This window comes from Rhea pennata, chromosome 2 (assembly GCF_028389875.1).
Source record: "Rhea pennata isolate bPtePen1 chromosome 2, bPtePen1.pri, whole genome shotgun sequence".
Classification (NCBI taxonomy): domain Eukaryota; kingdom Metazoa; phylum Chordata; class Aves; order Rheiformes; family Rheidae; genus Rhea; species Rhea pennata.
The window spans coordinates 39,581,401-39,603,157 of NC_084664.1; the positions used below are offsets into that span (position 1 = coordinate 39,581,401).

Genomic DNA, 21,757 nt, shown 5'->3' on the forward strand with positions numbered 1-21,757 from the left:
ATCAATGGAGCTTTTATAAAGTGAATGGCTCATTACTCTCTTGGAGTTCTTTGAAGTCAAGAAGCATATAGACAAAGGAGTTTCAGTCTACTTGGATTTTCCAAAAACATTTGACAACAAAGTTGCTTTTCAAATGCTCATGTTGAAATCAAGCTATTACTACGTTTTTATCCTAAGTAAATTCTTAGATATTCCCTGAGAGCTGGAGTAAATTTTGAACTTAACCTGCTCTTCCAGTAGGACAAACACTGGTAAGACAGTTATTCATGTTGATTTTTCATTAGAGTGTATTTTTCCATTAAGTAGATTGTAGTTAGTAGACATAGCTGCAAGAGCTCTGGTCTAGCTAACCCAGATTTGCAAAGATCAGTGAGGACTGAGGTATGAAGGTGCTTAGATTTTCTAAACCACTTTCTTTGTGATAGATAGGTATGATGTGTGTTAAACCAGTAAGTTTCAAGAGTTAGCAAAATAAAATGCAATATTTGAATAACCATAACATGCACTATCTTACTATTTCCATTATTGCCTCTGGCTTTGTGCAGCATATTTCATTTCATTGTCAAGTCTCTGCAGAATTAGAACTGTCTTTTTTTAGGTAATAGATGGATACAGTTCAGTGGTGAAGAGATCCAAGGGAAAACGTAGATCACTAATTGCAATTTAGTATTACAAATAGCCCAAGTAATGCTTTATGGCATGTTTAATTCATAATAGCAGATTCTGTTTTTTAAGATACATTTAAATATTTAGTGTAGTTGTTAGTCTATCACAAAAACTGATGAAAAACATAGATGAAAGTATAGTGAATAGCTTGGACAGTTTCTTGAAAAAGAGGTAAGTTGTTTTATTATCAATTTTTATTTTCCTGTTTTATGACAGGACAGTCATTCTCAACTGAAGGTTGTAATTATGCTTCCAAAATAAGTTGCAGATGACAGCCTTCTGTTGGGCTTTTCAGTCACAAAAGCAGAAACAAATGTCTAAGTTTGGATGTTTGGGCTTCAGTGCCAAATGTAAAGTATGAACTGTTTTATATTGAATGAAAAGTTATGTTAATGACAACATGACACTTCTGGGAAGTCAAGATTTCTTCATTAAGAACATGAAGGATGAAGCTTTTTTTCCTCTCACTAATGCCATTATGGCTAATGGTTTGCTCAGGCTATTCATAAGAACATAAAATAACAGTACATAGGAAGAAAAGTTCATCTAGCTGACTGTGCTGTCTAAGGTTGTCCAATTGAATGCTTATGGAAGAATATAAAAATAAGTCAGATACATAGTAAATTCTGTTATTTATACTCCACATTTCCAATTATAGTTCTCTTGTTTCTTTCCTAATAAAATTTTAATGTTCTGTCTTTTTGACCCCCTCCCATGTAAAAAGTTTGTAGTTACTGGAGCTCTTGCTGAAGTTTTTAGTTTCAAAAATAATTTTGCATTGATCTTACTAATTTTTTTCCTAATGATATTAATTCTGTGCTTCTCTTAAAGATATGAGATATTTTCCTTGAAGATACATAGCTTTCTTCATTGAACTCCACTTTTTACGTTTTAGTTTACAAATGATCAAAACTATTTTGCTCTGACAGTCTAAGTATCAGGAAAGCAAGGAGAAATGACACTTGCATTTAAAACGGTTTAATGTCATCGTGTGCATAGTTTAGAGGATAGCAGCTGCTGGTTATTTTGTATACTCTATCTTCACACTGTTTTCAACCTAGTCTTTCCCAAATGCTTTACTCTTGAGAAATTAAGAAAGACATACAGACAGTTTAATGGAGAATTTGTGGGCTGCTTGTTCCTTTGGTACATCTTCTTGAGCTGTGGCAAACCTAATTAATTTTAGGATACTGCAGGATTAAGAACAGATGATGTCCCATCTTTTCTCACTTACAAGAGTTAGTTTAAGTAAGTCAGTTCCATCGTTTACACTCTTGCACTGCATGATAGCATAATTTCAGCTTGCTTCTTCCTAAAGACAAAAAACTGTTCCACATATTTGTTTCCAAGGAAGGTGAGAGGGCAGCTGGAAAAGTGAAAACATGAGTCTATTCCGAAGTCTTTCCCACATACAAGGAATATTCTGTCTCTGTCAGTTAGATACAGCCATTATGTTATTTCATAGTATGCCAGTAAGTTCAGGAAGGCATTATGATCTGGAGATTTCCACTGCATTGATCCTGGAGGAGGATGAATCTTGGAGGAGTTTTAAAGTCTAAGGGGAAACATAATTTTACATTTATAATTATATCATAAATTTTTTTTGGCATTGTTGGAGAAATCCTTTCTAATTTAGATATGTTTTCTAAAGAAAATTATTGCCATCAGGCAAATTTAATTTGATGTGATAAGTCCTCAATGTGCACAGAAGTAGCAATTGACAGCTTTGTTTTCTTATGTAGGCATTTTTGGACAGTACTTACAGTAGCACAGAGATCAATTGCTCTTCATTATAAAGCAGCTCTGGACTGTCTGGGCCAAACCACACACGTTTTTTTTCTGTAATGAAGTTATTATTGATTATTACCTTGTTTGTAATTTTCTAGTAGTGTGCTGCCAGCAAGCTCAGTTAAAAATTTTGCTTTTGCTTGAAGATGTCAGATTTACTAAATTATATTTTATATTGTTATTTATTTATATAGAATCATAGAATTGTCAAGGTTGGAAGGGACCTCCGGAGATGTGTACTCACAAAGTGCCTCCTAAGGAAGTCTGCTGATGATACAAAACTGAGAGGACTGTCTGATACACCAGACGGCTGTGCTGCCATTCAGCGGGACCTTGACAGGCTGCAGAGATGGGCAGAGAGGAATCTCGTGAAGTTCAACAAAGGGAAGTGCAAAGCCCTTCACCTAGGGAGGAATAACCACATACACCAATACATGCTGGGGGCTGACGTACTGGAAAGCAGCCCTATGGAGAAGGACCTGGGGGTCCTGATGGACTGCAGGCTGACCATAAGCCTGCAATATGCCCTTGTGGCCAAGAAGGCCAATAGCATCCTGGGTTGCTTTAGGAAGAACATAGCCAGAAGATGGAGGGAGGTGATCCTCCTCTCCTCAGCTTTAGTGAGACCACATCTGTGTCCAGTACTGGGTTCCCCAGTATGAGAGAGACATGGAGCTACTGGAGAGAATCCAACAGAGGGATACTAAGATGATTAGGGGACTGGAGCATCTCTCATACGAGGAGAGGCTGAGAGAGCGAGGACTCTTCAGCCTGGAGAAGAGAAGGATGAGGGGAGATCTTATCAATCTATTTAAATATCTGAAGGGAGGGTGTAAATAGGATGGAGCCAGACTCTTCTCAGTGGTGCCCACCTATAGGACAAGAGACAACAGGCACAAACTGAAACACAGGAAGGTTCTCTGAACACGAAGAAGAACAGCTTTACTGTGAAGGTAACTGAGCAATGGGAGAGGTTGCCCAGAGAGGCTGTGGAGTCTCCTTCCTTGGAGGTGTTCAAAAGCCATCTGGATAGGATCCTGGGTAATGTGCTCTAGGTGACCCTGCTTGAGCAGGGGTGCTGGACTAGATGATCTTCAGAAATGCCTTCCAACCTCAACCCTTCTGTGATTCTGCGAGATCGTCTAATCCAACCTCCCCTGCTCAAAATAGAATCAGGTAAAACAGTTTGCCCAGGACCGTGTCCATTTTCAGTGACTCCAGGGGTGGAGAACTCTCAGTCTCTCTGGGCAATTTGTTCCAATATTCAGTCATCATTACAGTATAATGATATCTCATATTTAAATGGAATTTCTCATATTTCGGTTTGTGCCCATTGCCTCTTTTCCTTTCACTGGGTTCTACTGAAGAGAGTCTAACTCAGTCTTCTGTGTACTCTCTCATTGTGTATTTATACACAATGATATGATCCCCCCTGAGCCTTCTCCTCCTCTTCTCCAGGTAAACAATCCCAGCCCTCTCAATGTCCCCTGGAATGTCAGATGCTTCAGTCCCTTAATCATATTAGTGGCCCTTTGCTGAACTTGTTCCAGTGTGTCTATGTCTTTCTTGTACTGGACTCATCACTCCAAAAAAGGACCAACCAGCGTTTAGTAGTGAGGAAGGATAACCTCCCTTGACCTGCTTGCAATGTTCTACCTAACACAGCTCATGATGGACTCCTTTGCTTCAAGGGCACATTGCTGGCTTGTATTGAACTTGTTGTCTGCCAGGACCCCAAAGTCCTTTTATGCAAAGCTGATTTCCAAGCAGTTGTCCCCGAGCCTGTACTGATGCATGAGGTTATTCCTTTGCTGGATGGGTTAAATCCTTGTTGAACTTCATGGGGTTCCGGTCTGCCCATTTCTCCAGTCTGTTGAAGTCCCTCTGAATGGCAGGGCAACCATCAGATGTATCAGCTCTCCCTTCCCTGTTTTGTATCATGACCAAACTTGCTGAGGGTATGCTCTGCCCCAGCATCTAAGTAATTAATGAAGATGTTAAACAGTGTTGGCCTCAGTATCAACACCTGGTGTACTCCACTAGTGACTGGTCTCCAGCTGAACTTTGCACCATGGAGTACAACCCTTTGAGCCTAGCAGTTCAGTCAGTTTTCAGTCCACCTTACTGTCCACTTAATTGGTCTGTATTTCCGCTGTTTGTCTCTTGGGGGGTTCTACCAGCCAGTTTCCCATGCAGAGTAATTATAAATCTTGTTTTTTAAAGATACCTGTCTCAAGGTCTGTATTATTTGTGGAATGTAATGTTTAACATGGTTGAGATAGTCTATATCGTATTCCTAAGTTGCAGGTATTAGTAGGACAAGCTATCTTCATGAGACTAGTAGGAATGTAATAGGTTTTTACTTCTTATTCAGATTCACCTGAAATTGGTTGAATAATTTCAAATAGTGTTAATAGGACATGTGTACAAATATGTGTGCAGTTATATATGTCCATATACGCACTGCTAGCTTGTAAGTTTAATTTCTTTAACAAAACAATAAAAACAGACATAATAAAGCTCTGCAACATAAAAAATAAGCCTAAAGTATGGTTTAGACCTGTCTGCTTTTTATTTTCTGTAGCTGTGTCCCTTAATGATGGATTGTTTGGTTGAGAAAAAAGACGTTTTTTAAGTATGTGACCTTTTTGTTTGGTTTGTGGAGGCAGACACATGAATGGCAATACATTTCCATTATTTTGAGGGAAGATTTTTTTTGATTCCTAACCATAGTAATGACACTTTTTAAGGTAGGGACAATATACAGCAATAGAGATCTCCAATCCTCACTGAGAGCTCAGGACTAATTATTTGTTTATTATTTCTAAAACATCTTAAGAGTATTTTAAATTTTTTTATGCCTTTCTTGACATTTATCCCATTGTTAGAATTACTGCTTTTCTGACAACTAGATAGAATGAATCAATGTTTTAGCAGAGTTTGAAGAATAGATCAAATTATCATCCAGACCTCTACAAAAATTCAGTGACCTCAAGGCTCAAAAGCATACTGTTCTGTATTTCCCTTTTTCCATTTTACAGAAGATAATAATAGGAAAGTAGTCCAGTGTTTCCTTACTCTTATATAGTGAATAACAAAAATACTCTCTGTTCATATTAATATTTTTGGGGGGTTGAAGGGAAAGTTGAAGGAAGTCTAGGTAGTGTTACACATTGTCTTTAAAAAATATTTGTTGAGTTTTATAAATCTTCATTTCCAGAAAAAACAACACAGATTAGAGATGGGGATTAATATTGTAAAAGACTTGCTAGAATGTATAAGCTGTTAAACTTTATAAAAGATCTATTCTTAGATGAGGCATGGGGAATTTGGCAATATCTTTTTAATTGTGAGCACTTGTAACTGGTTGTTTCCTATTAAGTTTGCTTCCCTTTATTTTTCCTATTTTGTCATTGATAATATTCTCAGAGTTGTCTCTGGTTAGGAAATACTTGCTTATTGGTCAGCTTGTTCAATATATACTCCTGGTAGTCACAAGCTGAGACCATTTCCTGAAAAGGCAAATCACTGCTCTTCATTCAAGATACCATTTCTTGTTATATGTATTTATCACAGAACCCTAGAATCTAGTCTGTCTTTCTCCTCAGCCTCCACGACCAATTTGCCTTCAGAATTTCATTTCTCATTCTGCAAATGCTAGTCTTTCATGCTTACTCTTCATTTTCTACCTTTCTTCTATATTAGCCTGCACACACACATGGACAAGTATCATCCGGATCGCACTAGTTTTCTGTTTAAATGTGATCATTTTCTGTTTAAATGTGAACAACATGTCTGTTGTTCCATTGGCTGTATCTGCTGAAAGTGTTTGAGTCTTTGTTAACATGTATACAAATATGTTCATGATGTCATATTTTTGGCTAGCACTCCATAAAGAAGTTTATAGAAAAGTTTTTCAGCAAATAAATAGCTGAATGCATACTGAAAGATGACGGTATGATGAAGAGCAGTGTAACAGTAAAATTTTAATGAACTAATCCTGTTACTTTATTAATCAAACACAGCTAAAAGGTGGCACAATGCTCATTAACACAGCATACTGCTCATTTCTCTCCTTAATGAACTGGGTTTACAAAAAAGACACACCAGTTCCTTTGACATCAACAAGGTAGGGTATAGCATAGTACTGATCGAACAGTTCTGAAAATCAACCCCTGAGTTATTGTTAGCTCAGCAAATCTTGCTTAGTGGAACTGTTAACCTTAATTATAGCTTTATACATATTTTAAAGGAGACCAAAGTTCAAGAAAATAGGTGTTAACAGCCTAGGTAAATCTCAAAATTCATATTAGTATAATTTCTGTGATCTCTCACATGAAATACACATTCTTTGGAATTTGCTGAAGTGTATAGTGCTTTTGATCTGAGAATATTTAGGCCAAATCAACTTTCCCTATCAAAACGGTGAAATATTAAATCTGCCTGTTATTATAAACTCGTTTCAATGTTAACCTTACCATGATGAAAGAACACTAACACAGTGATTTAATTTCCTCTCCTCTGCAGCATTAGTACAACTTTCTTGCTTTGTCAATACAGAAAGCATTGACAAATACAGTGATATAAGCGTTCCTATTCATCTCACTGCAGTGTTCCAGAGTAGAAAGAGTAAGTTTTCTAATCTATGGAGACTTATTCTCTAGAATTTCTAAATTAGAAAGTTTATCAGATGTGCATATAAAGTGTATTGTACAAAGAAAACAGAGCAGATAGAGATGTTCTGTGTCTGGAAGAGAAGCTAATTGAGACGACTTAGAAATTGTATTATTGTACACATGTGGTCATTAACAAAGAACAGACTGACATATGTGGTCACAATATTTCTTACAATTCTTTCAGAACAAATACCTCGAATGGGCAGCATGATTTGTCTCTGTCTGTTATTCATAATAGTTAACATATGTAACGCTAAGTCTATTTTGACTCCAGTCAAAAGTAATTCTCAAGTCAAAGGATTTCTAACAACAGGAGGATCCCATTGCAGTTATTTATTATTGTGTATTAGCATCCTGGCAAGACAAGAGCCATACTCTCTCAGCGTTTCAATTTGCAAATTAATTTTCAAAGCATCAAAAGCTCAATGTAGGGTGCTTTACAATATCTTTTCAACTAGTTAGTAAAATAACCTGTTCAGTTATTGCAAGTGTATTTGCAATTTAAGTCAACTGTGTTTTGATTCTCTTTGTTTAAGCGCATTACAGGATAAAGTGTGGTTTGTGACATACTCATTGAAATAGTCAACTTCCTTGTCTTTCAAGCACATTTATAATGGATCCTGTTTATTATTATCTGAATACTGTTTTAAAGGCCTAATTTGTAGTGAAATGTGACAAAATACAGCTCTCTCCTCTGACCAAAATATAGTATTCTCTAATTTAAGGCATGCTACTCTTTAAAACAGTTCTGTCTCTAATTTCTTATACTTAGTGAGTAATCAGCATAATTCTATTTATAGGCAGTTTTTTCCTGAGTGTACACTGATCTTTATACTCAAAGAACAATCCAGTAAAAAGTGGTTAGGCTAACGTACTTCATTCGCAGCTTAGCAACCTGATCAAGTTACTATTTTTTCTTCATTTATTGTTTTGATTTACATTTATTTACTGACTTACAGTACAAATCAGGATAAATAGACACTTGGAAATTACATACAGGTAAATCTAGATGTGATGATTACTTGTGTAAAAGTAAAAATTACCCAGTATGATGACCTATGCATACTCTAAATTTGCTGGTCATGTTGTTTAAAATCTTGCATAAATGTGGAATTTGGGGTGTTGCATCTTTATTTATTCTATCATGTTAAACTATAGTCATAGAAACAGAGCTAGAATTATTCTTAAATACTACTTGTAATCTACTTAAACCCTTTTTTTGTGTAGCTGAAATAGTAGAAGTCTGCATAGTTTACCTCTGTTCAGATGTTCTTCTACTTCACTTGCTTGCATACTTGCCATGATCTAGAATTTGGGGTTCAGTCATCTACTTCTCCAAACTGATCTATAACTCACTTACTTAGAGTGGTGCTCAGAAAGAAAGCCTCAATGTCACTTAGCTGGAGGAGGCTTGTTCATAGTCATTTGTCTTCAAGTAACATTTCTCTGAAGAAAAGTCTTACAGAGGCCATTTATTTATTTATTTATTTATGCAATATGAAACTTTTCTGCTTCTAACAACAGTCTGTTAAAGAAAGTTCCACATAAACTCCCACAAAAGCAGCATGTCAGACTTACCACTGTTTTAGCAAAGAGAAATCTGTCTGCTTGAGTGGAGACCAGATCTGCCAATGGGTAAGATTTGAAGCAAAGCCATTGTGTCTTCTTTCCTTTACTTCTGGACTACATATCCTGGGCTGAAAATCTGAACAGTCCCATCTTTATTGCTGTGCTTTCAGCTGAGCTTCCTTGAAAAGCTTTGTGTTCAGAAAGATCAGGTAAAAGAATCAAGAAAGGAGAAAGGAGTTTTCCTTATCCTCCAACTCCAGCCTTTAGTTGCATGTTTTTCCCCATGGAGTGTTATTTCATCTATATGTACACAAGCCACAGCAAGGGAAAATACAGAGGAACAAATCTGGAGAAGCAGAGGAATGATACTTAGAAAAAAAGAAAGTAGTGGGTGGTGACTAATCATCATCTTGAATATCAGAATGTCTGAGGAAGAGAAAACCAGCCTACAGTTTGTCTTCCCAGAAATGAATTAGTTGGTAAATAGTTGTATAATTTCCACTCATTTTGCTAGGCAGTAGATGGACAGGAATGGAGCTGACATCTTACTTCTGTGTTCACAGATCCCAGCCCCCCAAAATCTTATTTATTATGTCATTATGCTACATTCAGAGCACTCATCTGCCTGGTCCTGACAAGGAAAACAAATTTATTCACTATGTTAACAATAAATATCAGATTATCGTTTTGGTTCAAATTTAATAATCTTTTAAAAATTAAAAATTGTCATCATCATTTGCATTTCACTGATACTTCTGTATATGTTAATTAATTTTCTCTACAGATGATTCAGACCATCAGGACTCTAGTTGAAAATGCAGATAGCTTATATGAGAAAATAGTACAGTGTCAGAAAGCAGGTAAGTACAAGCTTTCTTCTAAATAAACTACTACAAAAAAATTGCTGTATCTTTTTTTCTTCAAAACTGTAAATTGAATGTATGTATTCAACTATAGCAAAAAAAGTATTACTTGAATTTAGGCATGTACAATAACAGAGAAAGGACATTTCAAATCATAGAAATTGAGATCCATAGAAATATGCCTGGCCTTTTGAAATCATGAGTATTTTATATACAGACAGTAGCTTGTCAGTATATTTATATCTACCAATGTAAGCATGTGATTACAGAAGAGATAGAGAATGATCTTCCTTCACCTTGAAAACTTTTAACCATTTACTCATATCTGCTCTTTTCTCATGTGAGAACTTGTCTGCTTATTTCATGGTAGCTTAAGAGCCTTGGAGAGGTACTTTGCCTTAGATGATAGTAGTTCATCCCTGAATGAGAAGATAGATACTTCATCCCTGAGTTTCTTTTGGGTGACTATCATCTGATTCTACTCATCCGTTACTTCTCATTTTATCTATTCAGCTGTAGTTCTTTTTGTTGATGCTTACATTTGAGACAGATCTATATGAATTCCCTCTGAAGAATATGTCTTGCATGGCAGTCTTTTCAAACTGCATAGATTCAAAAAGTTTTCTTGCTTTTGAGTTTTTTAGATTCTTTTTTGTTTATTTGGAGTGTTCTATTTAGCTTTTTAATGATTCAGTGTTTATTTATTTATTTATTTTACTTTTTAATGATTCAGTTCTCTCTCAATGCTCCTTTTATCTAGAGAGATTCTGTGAAAGCTTTCCTGTTTCTGATATGTTTGAAACTGATTTTATTGCTCTTAATTCTTTCACAAATTGCCCTTACTCACCTGATATATTGCAATTACTTTTCTCATTTGGCCACAACTTTGAGTTTTGAAGGTTACTTTCTGATTTTGAACAGCATCCCTGACCCCTGATCCTGCTGATTTTCATTTAGTTTTTCTGAAGTATTTTGTAAACAACAGACTCAGAGCAATGATGCATCTCATTTTGCATGAGAAACAAGAAGTCTAACAGAGAGTCAACATGTTGTAAGTCGGAGTTTCTGCAATCATTTTGTTCATAAATTCTTTCAGATGACAAAGACTGAAATTTGTGCCTTTTAGACACAAATATTCTTTTATACCTCTGATACTCAGCCTCCTGTAGTTCCCACCATCTCCCATGTTTTTCTTCCATTCTTTGATCTCCTTCACTGCTCTTCTATAAATTGAATTCCGGTATGTTAGCTTATTTATATCTCCTTGTTTAGATGCCTAGACTTGCAAAATGTAAGGAATAACTTTTTAATGTGTCTGGATTTTCTGTAGTTTATCAGAAGACTATAACTACTTAATATATACTTTCAATCAATATTACTGCCTTCTGTGCAGATTACTAGTCTTTTACATTTTGTTCATTTTATATGCAGCTCTGGAAAGAAGTGATTTAATTTGTCATCTGAATAACCCATAGTATGAGAAGTAGTATCTTTGGAAGTTCTATTGTGCATGTTAGAATTAGAATTCCTTAATGTGATAGGGGAATTCAAAAGGTATTACAGCAATGTTACTCATCTAAGGTTTCAGCATTTCCAAAAATGATAGTAACTGATCTTGTATGACTTCAGTAGAAGAAATATTTTTGCCTTAAACATCTTAATGACTTTGAAATGCTGAGCATACATTCTATGAAAGTACAGTCCCACAAGGTTGTGCCATCCTATGCTCGTTCATGTCATTTGAAAAAAATTAACTTGTCCTATTTATTTTAAGCTCTTAAACATAATCTTAAAAAGTCATGAGTCATAAAATATTTCACATATCTTGTTTCTAGATATAAAGATAGATCTGAAACATAAAACTCAAAATTTACTGTGCTGCCATAGGGAGATACTGTTGTAGACTTTTAGACTTAAGTGAATCTTTTCCCATTCTCTTGGTGATAGTGTGTCATGGATTTTATAACTAAAGCAGTATCTCAGGCAACTTAGCTCCCTTGTTTAGAGGCAAGGCAAAAACTGATCATCTGTTTTACCTCATTTTTGGAACTGTTGCCCTTTAGGAAAGATTGCTTTCTACTAGCTCGCATAGATTCCAATTAGCTTATATGTGTCTAGTCTTCCTGAGTCTTACAACCATAGTTTACATAAAGTACAGCTGGGTCAAGGACTCCTGTCTTTAAGAATTTAATGATACCCATGCTAAATGTATCCTTACACTCCCTGTAAGGATATCTCCACTTTTTCCTCTTTATATATCAAGACTGAGCACTTTTACTATTTCTGTGTTTGCTCATTTGGTAGCAAGTTTCCACTGCCTGATAGATTGTCAGCTATCGTCATGCTTTTTATCATGTTGTCCTACATGTTCCCTGTAAACATCCACAAGGATACTTCATTTGAATTGATTTTTAAAAATCTCCCACAACAAATGTCATCTTAGCTAGATTGACACATGTCCTCCTACTACCTTAACCAAAATAACTTTCTTTACTTCCTTGTGGAGGAGTGGGAGTACCCCACTCTATCCATCTGTTCTCTTTTTTCTTATGTGTAGATTAAAAGGTTTTGGAGCTGGGATTGTCTTGTTTATTCTGTCTGTACAGTGACAAAAGCACCAGTGTCTTAGTTTATTAAATGATGCAAGTAGTAAAAGACAAAAATGAGTAAACCTACTTGCTTGGCTTCTCCAAAGCATTCTGTAAGCAGTGTCAGATACAGTTTCAAAAAAGGGATCAGCCAGACAATCTGGATGCAGTCAGAGACCAACATAGTGCACACTATCCACCACAGCTATCCACTATCCAGCTACACACACAAAAAAATTACGATAATGGCCACACAAGCACTGGAAGCATTTTCGTAGCTGAAAAATACAGTAATAAAAATTTTGCTCAAATAGCTATATCTCTCAGTTCTCCAGTGTTACTACTGGTTGCCTTTCAGCAAAATTATACAAAGCTTTTGCTTTTATTATTTATTTCTGTTATAATCTAAATTGGTTTTAGACTTAGGGTACACCAAAACAAAGCATATAATGTGCAGGCAAAATAATATTATATGTTGTATGGTTTGTACAAATTGGACAATTCCTTAATAGAATAAAAGAAATTAATTTAATTGAATCAGGAGGAACCATTTTGATTAGATATGTAGGCACACAATTGACTTCTGTTTAGATGGTGATAAAGAATGACTAGATCAGTTCCCAGCACTTTTGTAGTTAAGCCTCACCTAAAAGAGAATTCACAGTGTCTATTGTCTGGGTACTGTGAGAGTTTCTACAGGTCCAGCAGAATTTGTTATCCATGTCTTCTGAAGTACTGGCTTTCATCAATGAGTCTTGACCCTTGACTAGAAGCCACTACATTAAACTGTTGCTTCATATGTAAGAGTAATAAAGAAATGTTGCTTTACACACTGCAATTGGAATTCATAACCGAGCAATATTGAATGTCTTCAGCTGCATCAGTAGGCCACACTGACTTTCAAGTTAAATCTTAGAATCAGATCTTTTAGTGTATTTATCATGAGGTTTGCTGTTAAAAGTAAACAAGGTACAATACTTACCAACATCACAAAAACTCCAGCATCACCTATCACTAAAATAGCAATTTTAGGCCCCTCTGAGTTTGTCTCAGTTCTTCTAAGATACTTTACTCTACTTTCTCCTTATTCCCGCTTTTTCTATACCAGCTATCAAATTGTTTTAACTCCTTTCTTCATACTTGTGCATACAAGCACAGCATCCCACTAAAGGTCTATTAGCCTGATAACCAGTCCCTGATCATTAAGGAAAAGTGTGAATAAAGAGCAAACTCATGTCAATCCTTTTCTTTGTGTGTCTTCCAACTTACTTTCTGTGTTCTGTCCTTTATTTTTACCTGTTTTTTTTGTCCTCTTTTATCCTTTGTACTCTGTTTTTCTTACGTTTTCTTCCTGTTTGTCTTTCTGCCCCAAGCTGTTCTCCCACTGTGCTTCTGAATTTTTCAGTCCTTCCTCTTTTTTCTTACACTCTTACACTATTTCTTCTATTAAGCGTTTCCAAATACAGCTCCGCAGCAGCTCATGCTATGCTGTGGTTGCATGCACTCCCCAGTTCTACATTCTGTCTCTGTATTGTGCCTTGAATGTTCATAAAACCATCTTCTACCTTGGGAAAAAAAGTGACCTACTGGACTTAGGTAGCATTTGAATAGATCACTAGTCTCTTTTTTTTATGCTCAAGTCTCTCTCTATTGTTACAGTCTCCAGTCGTGTAGTATTTGTTCATGTATTGCTTCTCATGGCTCACAGTAATAATGGATGGTCTTGGTTTTTCTATGAATCTGGTATATCTTGCAACTTGCAAAGGTTGATGATTGCTAGGATACATTTCCCATACTTTCCTAGATGATTTTGATGATCTCACTTCCTGCGTCCGGCTTCCTCTTCCTGTCTTTTAGTTTCTGATCCAAAATAGTCTGATTAAGAAATCAAATAATTTGAGCTGCTACTATTCAAAAGTACATTAATGAGAACAGATTGAAATGCATAGATCATTTCTCTCAGGGAGATATGTGTACTGTCATTCTTTTATATCTTAGATAAATATATCTCACCATTATTTTCACAATTCAGATAGTCATCTGTTGAACTTCCAGCATGTGCTAGCCATGTGACTATGAAGATGCAACAGAATAGGCTGTAGCATATGCTTATAGTTAAAATACCTTCTAAGAGAGTGGACTTCGCATTCTGTTTGTTAACACGTCTAAAGGCCATGCTGCCCTTCTTCACATACTAGCACTCTTCTGTGATAGCTACATTAAACTTCATTTATAAGTTTATTTTGCCATATAGATGTATCTTTTAATGCTGAACTTGCAAGATCCTAGACGGCAAACACTTGTTACTAACGCAGACTTCTGTATCGCTCTCCTGAGTCTACCCCTTCACATAAGGCTGTTTCTTCCTACTGTTCAGACTATGGTATATTCTTTAACATATTCTGTGTCAGAATGTAGTTGTATGAGACTAAAACTCTTACTTTTAAATAGTCTTTGGTATAGAAATATCTGCTTAATTAACTATGATATTATTTTGTAGTTCATATTTTTAGCAGTTTTCTTCTACCTGCTAAAATGATTTAAGAGGCAAGGTGAATTATATCCCTTGTGATATATAGAAGTACATGAAAAAAAGAGAGATACAAGAGTGCACAAATACATCAGACACTTTACGTGCTGAGGTCTGTTCAAGGGCTACATTGTTATCCTAACTACAATCTAATCCAAGATAGTAGGAAAGAATGAGGTTTCCTTTTATTCTCCTGTCAGGCTATCTGTATTACATGTGACAATGCGACAAGTACAAGAGCTGCTGACTAAGTTTAACAGTTCAAACATATCCATAGTTGGAGGTAAGAAAAAGAAGAATTAACGGAAGTGTTATGATCAGCGTGGTCAAAAGGCAAATTTTGTAATGTATTTTGTAATGTATTTTGTTAGCTAAAGTGCTGTACTTCAAAAGATGGACAAGCTTTCAATTATAAATTCCCCTTTTCACATCTTAAAGAACAACAACAAATTAAAGTTAAATGCAGGTTGGGGAAATGACTCTGGGTTTAGCTTAGTTGTGTTAATGAAACAACATGAAAGGAAAAGGTAGCCAGCTTCTATAGAACAGCAAGTGATACTAAGGAAAGAAAAAGTAACATTTTTGTGGGACAGAAAGAGATAGTAATTACTATTGCCAGTAAAACAATGTGGGCTTAGCAGGAACTGAAGAGTGGGAGAAATTATAATGTGCCAAAAATCAACGTCTTTATTAAGAGTGTGTCTTCTAGCATTCAATAAAATCAGATTTTTTTTTCTTAGATTTATTAGTCTCCCCTGAGGATCAGGGTTGATAAGTAAAAGATGGAAACAGTAGTCTGTGGAAAAAATATTCTCCCTGCTCTTAACTCTGTGTTTCAGTTCTTTATTAACAACATTAATTCATTCTGGTACGTGGTGGCAGTTTAACTTCACCTGTATTTAGAAATGTCTGTCTGTCTCCTTAGAGGTGTCCTTGTGGATGAAAGTATTTGCAGATCAGGAATAAGATACTATGAGTCATCTTTTCCTAGAAAATGTGTTAGTATCTGAAGGTCTCGTTTCTATGTACTTTGTAGGATTACTTTTTGTGGGGGTACACAAAAAGTGTTGGTCTGTAGTTTCTGTTTGTTTTGTAATTTGATATATGTTCTGTTGGCTTTGGTATCTAGAAAGCTAATGTTTTTGTAGGAGTGAGGAGTGCTCTTGAAAGTGTTGGAGGAAGGTGAAGCATGTTCTTCTTTGGAAGTAACTGAGTTTGATTAAATTGAGTCTGGATGTTCAAGTGCCCTTTTTGTAACTTCCTAACAGCATATATTTGGTTCTTCAGCTATTTTGAATCCTTTCTGGCAGTGACTTCTGAAGTGACTTCAAGAATCTGGCAGAGATTCTTGAAGCAGAAATGTAGCACACTCAGAATGTGCAAAGAAATTATAACTCTGTAGATACGACCTAAATGTTTGGGGGGACCTCATTGTGAAGTAGGTATTTGCAAGTACTTGAGGTTCTAAGCCTTGTTCCTGTTATGACTCAGTTTTTGCAGGTGATAGTGATACTTAGATAATACAGAGTTGGATTAAAAATTTATTAAAGTTTATTTTAAATATTTATATGGAGGATTTGTGTTCTTACACAATGCTTTGTGTAGAAGCAAAATATGTGAAGGATTTACAGGTATATTGTTTTCTGTTGCGTCTCTAATAAGAACACATCTGATTTATTGCATATGTGATATGGTAACCAGACTATTTTCCAGATCACCTTTCACACAAACTTCATTTTACAAAGAAATCATTTTTGATGTTTTAGTACCTGAGTGTTTAAAGAATATTATATGAAAGAAAAATATTAAGAAACATAATCAGTTCTATTAAAAAAAAAAGTCCTGGCTTTCAAAGAAATGAGCAAGTGTAACAGACATGATGTTGCCACTACAAAACCAATGTATCCAATGCACAGGACAGTAATAAAATGCATTTTCTTTGCTCTAGCATGTCAAGTATCAGTAAAAAAATAACATGCATTTTATAAGCTCGTATGTGTGTGAAAGTTACGAAAGCTTTTGTATCTTCTGAACGTATTTGTGATACTTAAAATATTAATGCAGAGTTCAGGACCATAAAATAAACCTAAAATTCTAATCTGACAGTTATTCTGACCAGTGATGGCTCAAAATTCTTTTCAGCTAGTCAAGATTGTTGTAGTGCCCTGTGTAGTTTCTTATTTAAGAAAGAGATTCTGCTTTTAAATTATATCGTAACAGTAGGACACTCTAGCATGTAAACTGTCATATCCATTCTTGTTTAATTTAGTTGGCAGAGCTCAGCTTTCTGTCTAGTCCGTCAGAATATGCTGGGCATAAGTTATGTAAATTCGTGGTCTGCCAGGTAATATTATTTATAAGATGCATCCGCTTTTGCAGTTGGTGAGGATTTATATGGCCACTGAAACACAGAACTGGAAGGTCGTGAAGTCTTCTCCTAGATACTATTTTTGTAAACTGATCACATCAAACTCTATTTTAAAATGAATATGAGTTTTTGAGTGGAGTCATTTTCTTCTCTTCAAGACTGCTTACAGAACAACATCTACAGTGGTGTAAATTGTGCATAAATTCTCATTTTATTGATTGACATGCATACTAATTGGTTATTATACTAACATTTCCCCATAGCTTAAATGACTCTGCTTTCCCAAGGTGTTACCTGACTGGTATATTTACAGAGAACAGTTGCCCTTTCTTTAGTTTTCTTTTCACTAATTAACTAAGCAAATCTTTATTAGTCTCCTCAGATGAAATAGGCTTCATATTGCTTTCATCATCTTTATAGCACTTCTCTTTTCCTTATGGTATTTGAATTTATTGAAAATGGGCGAACGGGGTTGTACAAAAAGTTTCAGAAAGGCATCTTGAATGATAAGGTATTTCCAGGAGGTATAAAGAAGTGTTAGAGCTATCTAATACATCCTAGGGCTTCAGGGTTTTATGAGAGAGAGAAAGACAGAGAGAGACAGGGAGACAGAGACAGACTTGGACTTCATGAAAATAAAAGTAAACTAATCAGCATTCACCCGGGAACTAGAAAATGATTCAGCATTCACAGGGGAAAATAATTACTTGGCAGTATTGAAGGATTGGTTGTAAAAATACTTTTAAATGCTGTGGAGAGAAAGATACACTAAGAAATCTTTGATTATGAGTGGAAAAAGTGATTAGAGGCTTTCTGTTCAGTTTTAAAGCCTGCTCTTGAATCATGCCTTTGCTACTGTGTTTTGTTTTGTCATATTAATTAGAATATGTTTACACAACATGTTCTAATAGTTGGGGTGAATGAATCACTGAAAAGCTGCCCTCTAGTATGAAAGACTTGGACCAGAGCATAAAAGGTGGGAGTCATTTTATTTTACAAACACCTAGGAAATTGAATGGCTTTTGTCAGCTAGCCCTTAACTTATACTGGAATAGGAGGTTACCATACCAGCTGTATTACTGCAGCTTATACAGACTATGTGCCCTGATATTTCCACAAGAAGAAACTAAGAAGTGAATCAAGTAACCGCAGTTCAAACCCCATGGTACTATCACAGACCTATCACAGAGTTACCACAGTTAGAAAAGTTAGCATTTGTGAGGGAAGCTGCAGCAATGACCATACATGGATTTCGAACAATATGAAGTAAACTTAGTTGTTCAAGGTGGAGTAGGTCAAAGCATCTTAATTTACAAGTTGGACTGAGTTCCATTGATTAACAGAACTCAAATGACAATTTTTAAATCACTAATCAGTAGTAACCTGTTTGGTTGAAATAATGTTAATACATCTCAAAATCATATAATCCCTTCAGTGGTTGTGCTGAAAATTATTTTCAACGATGAAACAAATGGGATGGTTTAAATTCTAGTCTTTCTACTGCACTAATTAATGAAATTAATTCTAATAGTACAATTGGTAACTATGTGAATCAGACCACAATGTGAAAGTTTAATGGACAACATGGTTGTTCTTCATGAGCTATTCAGAAAGACTAGTATCTCACCTATTGATGATTTTTACACAGTTGTGTGTTATAAAGACTTCTACTCAGTAAATCTGCATAGCAGAATCACAGAAGGGTTGAGGTTGGAAGGCATTTCTGGAGATCATCTAGTCCAGCACCCCTGCTCAAGCAGGGTCACCTAGAGCACATTACCCAGGACCCTATCCAGATGGCTTTTGAATATCTCCAAGGAAGGAGACTCCACAGCCTCTCTGGGCAACCTCTCCCATTGCTCAGTTACCTTCACAGTAAAGCTGTTCTTCTTCGTGTTCAGAGAACCTTCCCGTGTTTCAGTTTGTGCCTGTTGTCTCTTGTCCTATAGGTGGGCACCACTGAGAAGAGTCTGGCTCCATCCTATTTACACCCTCCCTTCAGATATTTAAATAGATTGATAAGATCTCCCCTCATCCTTCTCTTCTCCAGGCTGAAGAGTCCTCGCTCTCTCAGCCTCTCCTCGTATGAGAGATGCTCCAGTCCCCTAATCATCTTAGTATCCCTCTGTTGGATTCTCTCCAGTAGCTCCATGTCTCTCTCATACTGGGGAACCCAGTACTGGACACAGATGTGGTCTCACTAAAGCTGAGGAGAGGAGGATCACCTCCCTCCACCTTCTGGCTATGTTCTTCCTAAAGCAACCCAGGATGCTATTGGCCTTCTTGGCCACAAGGGCATATTGCAGGCTTATGGTCAGCCTGCAGTCCATCAGGACCCCCAGGTCCTTCTCCATAGGGCTGCTTTCCAGTACGTCAGCCCCCAGCATGTATTGGTGTATGTGGTTATTCCTCCCTAGGTGAAGGGCTTTGCACTTCCCTTTGTTGAACTTCACGAGATTCCTCTCTGCCCATCTCTGCAGCCTGTCAAGGTCCCGCTGAATGGCAGCACAGCCGTCTGGTGTATCAGACAGTCCTCTCAGTTTTGTATCATCAGCAGACTTCCTTAGGAGGCACTCTGTCCCTTCATTCAGGTCATTGATGAGTAAGTTGAACAAGACTGGACCCAATATTCACCCTTGGGGGATACCACTTGCTACAGGCCTTCAGCTGGACTTTGCTTCACTGCTCAGGTATTCAGCATATAAAAAAGAGCTCTTCTGGCCAGCAGAATAGGCTGTCACCATGGTCTTCATGTTTAAATATCTAGTTACATTGTGTACGTAAAAATAGTCTGAAATTTGCAAAACAGTGAACTTCGTATTGATCATGCAGACCCTCAGCATTCAGTTCCAGATCATTATTGATCATTAGTGCCTGTGAGTTAGGATTTGAAGGGGAATATTTATAAACATGGAGATGAGGTTAGTAGATCATTACTGCTGTTCTTTAAATGTATGGCCTGTGCTCTTGTCTAGCTCCATTCCCATTTGTTTTTGAATGTACTAGTGCTGAGAAGGTGATTACAAGTGCCTCTGCTGCTCACCTGTATATTTTCTCTGTACCTTGCAAATTAATTTGTTTTGCTGAGATTCTAAATACAGAACTCTAAAAATTATTGGTATAGTTTGAGAACTGCTGGTACAGATTAGAAAATTTGTATTTTGATGGTGTCTCTAGAAATGCAAGGTTGTGAATATGGATCTATGCATCTTTTTGTGGGGGTTTATTTTACATGATGAGTGGAAAATAGATACTTGGAAACAATGATGGATGAATGAACTTCAATTTTTCACTTGCTTAGAGTTCTGGTTTTGGGAAATATAATGCAAATGATTTAGCTGAGTCTGGTTTGTTTAGAGACTCAGTCAGACCTATAGAGAAGTGTTTTGAAATAAAAATGATACAGTAGTTTAATTCAGCAAAAATATTTGCATTTTCTATTCTTGCAGTCAAATTAAAAGTGTAAGAAAACTAAAAAGAACAATCTTGTCTTTAAAATGAACTTATGAATAACTTTTTATTTTATGTATTTGTTTATTTATATATATATAATTACATATATGTGCGTATATGTGAGATTACAAAGAAAATAAGTACTATAATTTCTTTAAAAGCCTACTCTAATTTAGGATTGACAGTCAACCCAAATTCATATTTTTATTCCATGATAATTAATTCTGTGTAAATTTTGAAGCACATATACTCACTAGGCAGATAGAAGATCTGAAGAAACAATTATAATTACAATTTATAACAAAGCTGTAACTTGGTTTTAACTTCATAGATATACGTCACACCCTACTTGCCAAATTTTGCCCTCGGGATACCCATTTATGTTTTTACTGATGGAGATCCTTGGAGCACAATTTAATGTATAATTCCATAGGAGAGTTGCTCTCATTCATTTTGTGTGTTGTATGTATCCATGGAAGGATACCTTACTTCCCCAGTATGAAGGAAACTATGTTCCAGTTTTATGAGATTTTCAATAGCAGCAAGGAATGCAAATTGTTCTTAAAGTTAAATGTGCAGTTCACTGGATGCATCTGCTGCTCTGGTCACACTGTTCATTGTTTAGATCAGAATAATCTGGATTTTGCAGCAGCTTTTTTGGTTTAGAGATTGTCGGCCACAGGCTATTTGGACACTGTAGCTTACATGGGCATAGTAGCGTGTGCTTGACTGCTTTGTGCTCTGCCTTTACAAAGTTACTCCATTTCTACTCGGGGTGAGGTAAGAAGGCTGTTTTCTGGGCTGGTCCCAGCATGCAAGCTGTTAGTTGGACAATTGTGGGATAAATTTAGTGTGTATAATAGCAAGGCACAAAATAAATTTGTCAAGATATATTTCATGAAATTACTGCTTCTATTCTGTAGCAACTCACAAAAGCCCTTTATGTACAGTGCAACAAATTCAATTTTTCATATAGTCAATATTTTCAATATTTTTGTATAGTAAAAATTTTCTTGCGACATCTTTGTACAGCAATGACCCAACAGGTACTTCAGCGTAGACGTCAATGTAGAGACACCTATGTGTATTGGCATGTTGTATAACTTTACATTACTAGAGCAGATATATTTGTGCTTGAAGAATAAAATACCTGAAGCTTTTTCACTGCCCTTTGATATACTCTATTACAAGTTTCTTATCCATACCTTATTAGTTTCAAGTCACTAACTCTGTGATCACAAAAATGCATTAAAAGA

General features: G+C 36.1%; 1 protein-coding gene across 1 annotated transcript in view; it reads left to right on the forward strand.

Annotated features, from left to right (window-relative positions):
* PLCL2 (phospholipase C like 2) overlaps nt 1–21,757 on the forward strand; it is a 101,856-nt gene that overhangs the window by 69,669 nt on the left and 10,430 nt on the right. The window contains exon 4 of the mRNA XM_062569293.1: nt 9,484–9,559. Within this exon, the coding sequence (XP_062425277.1) occupies nt 9,484–9,559 (76 nt within the window). The remainder of the gene's footprint in view (nt 1–9,483; nt 9,560–21,757) is intronic.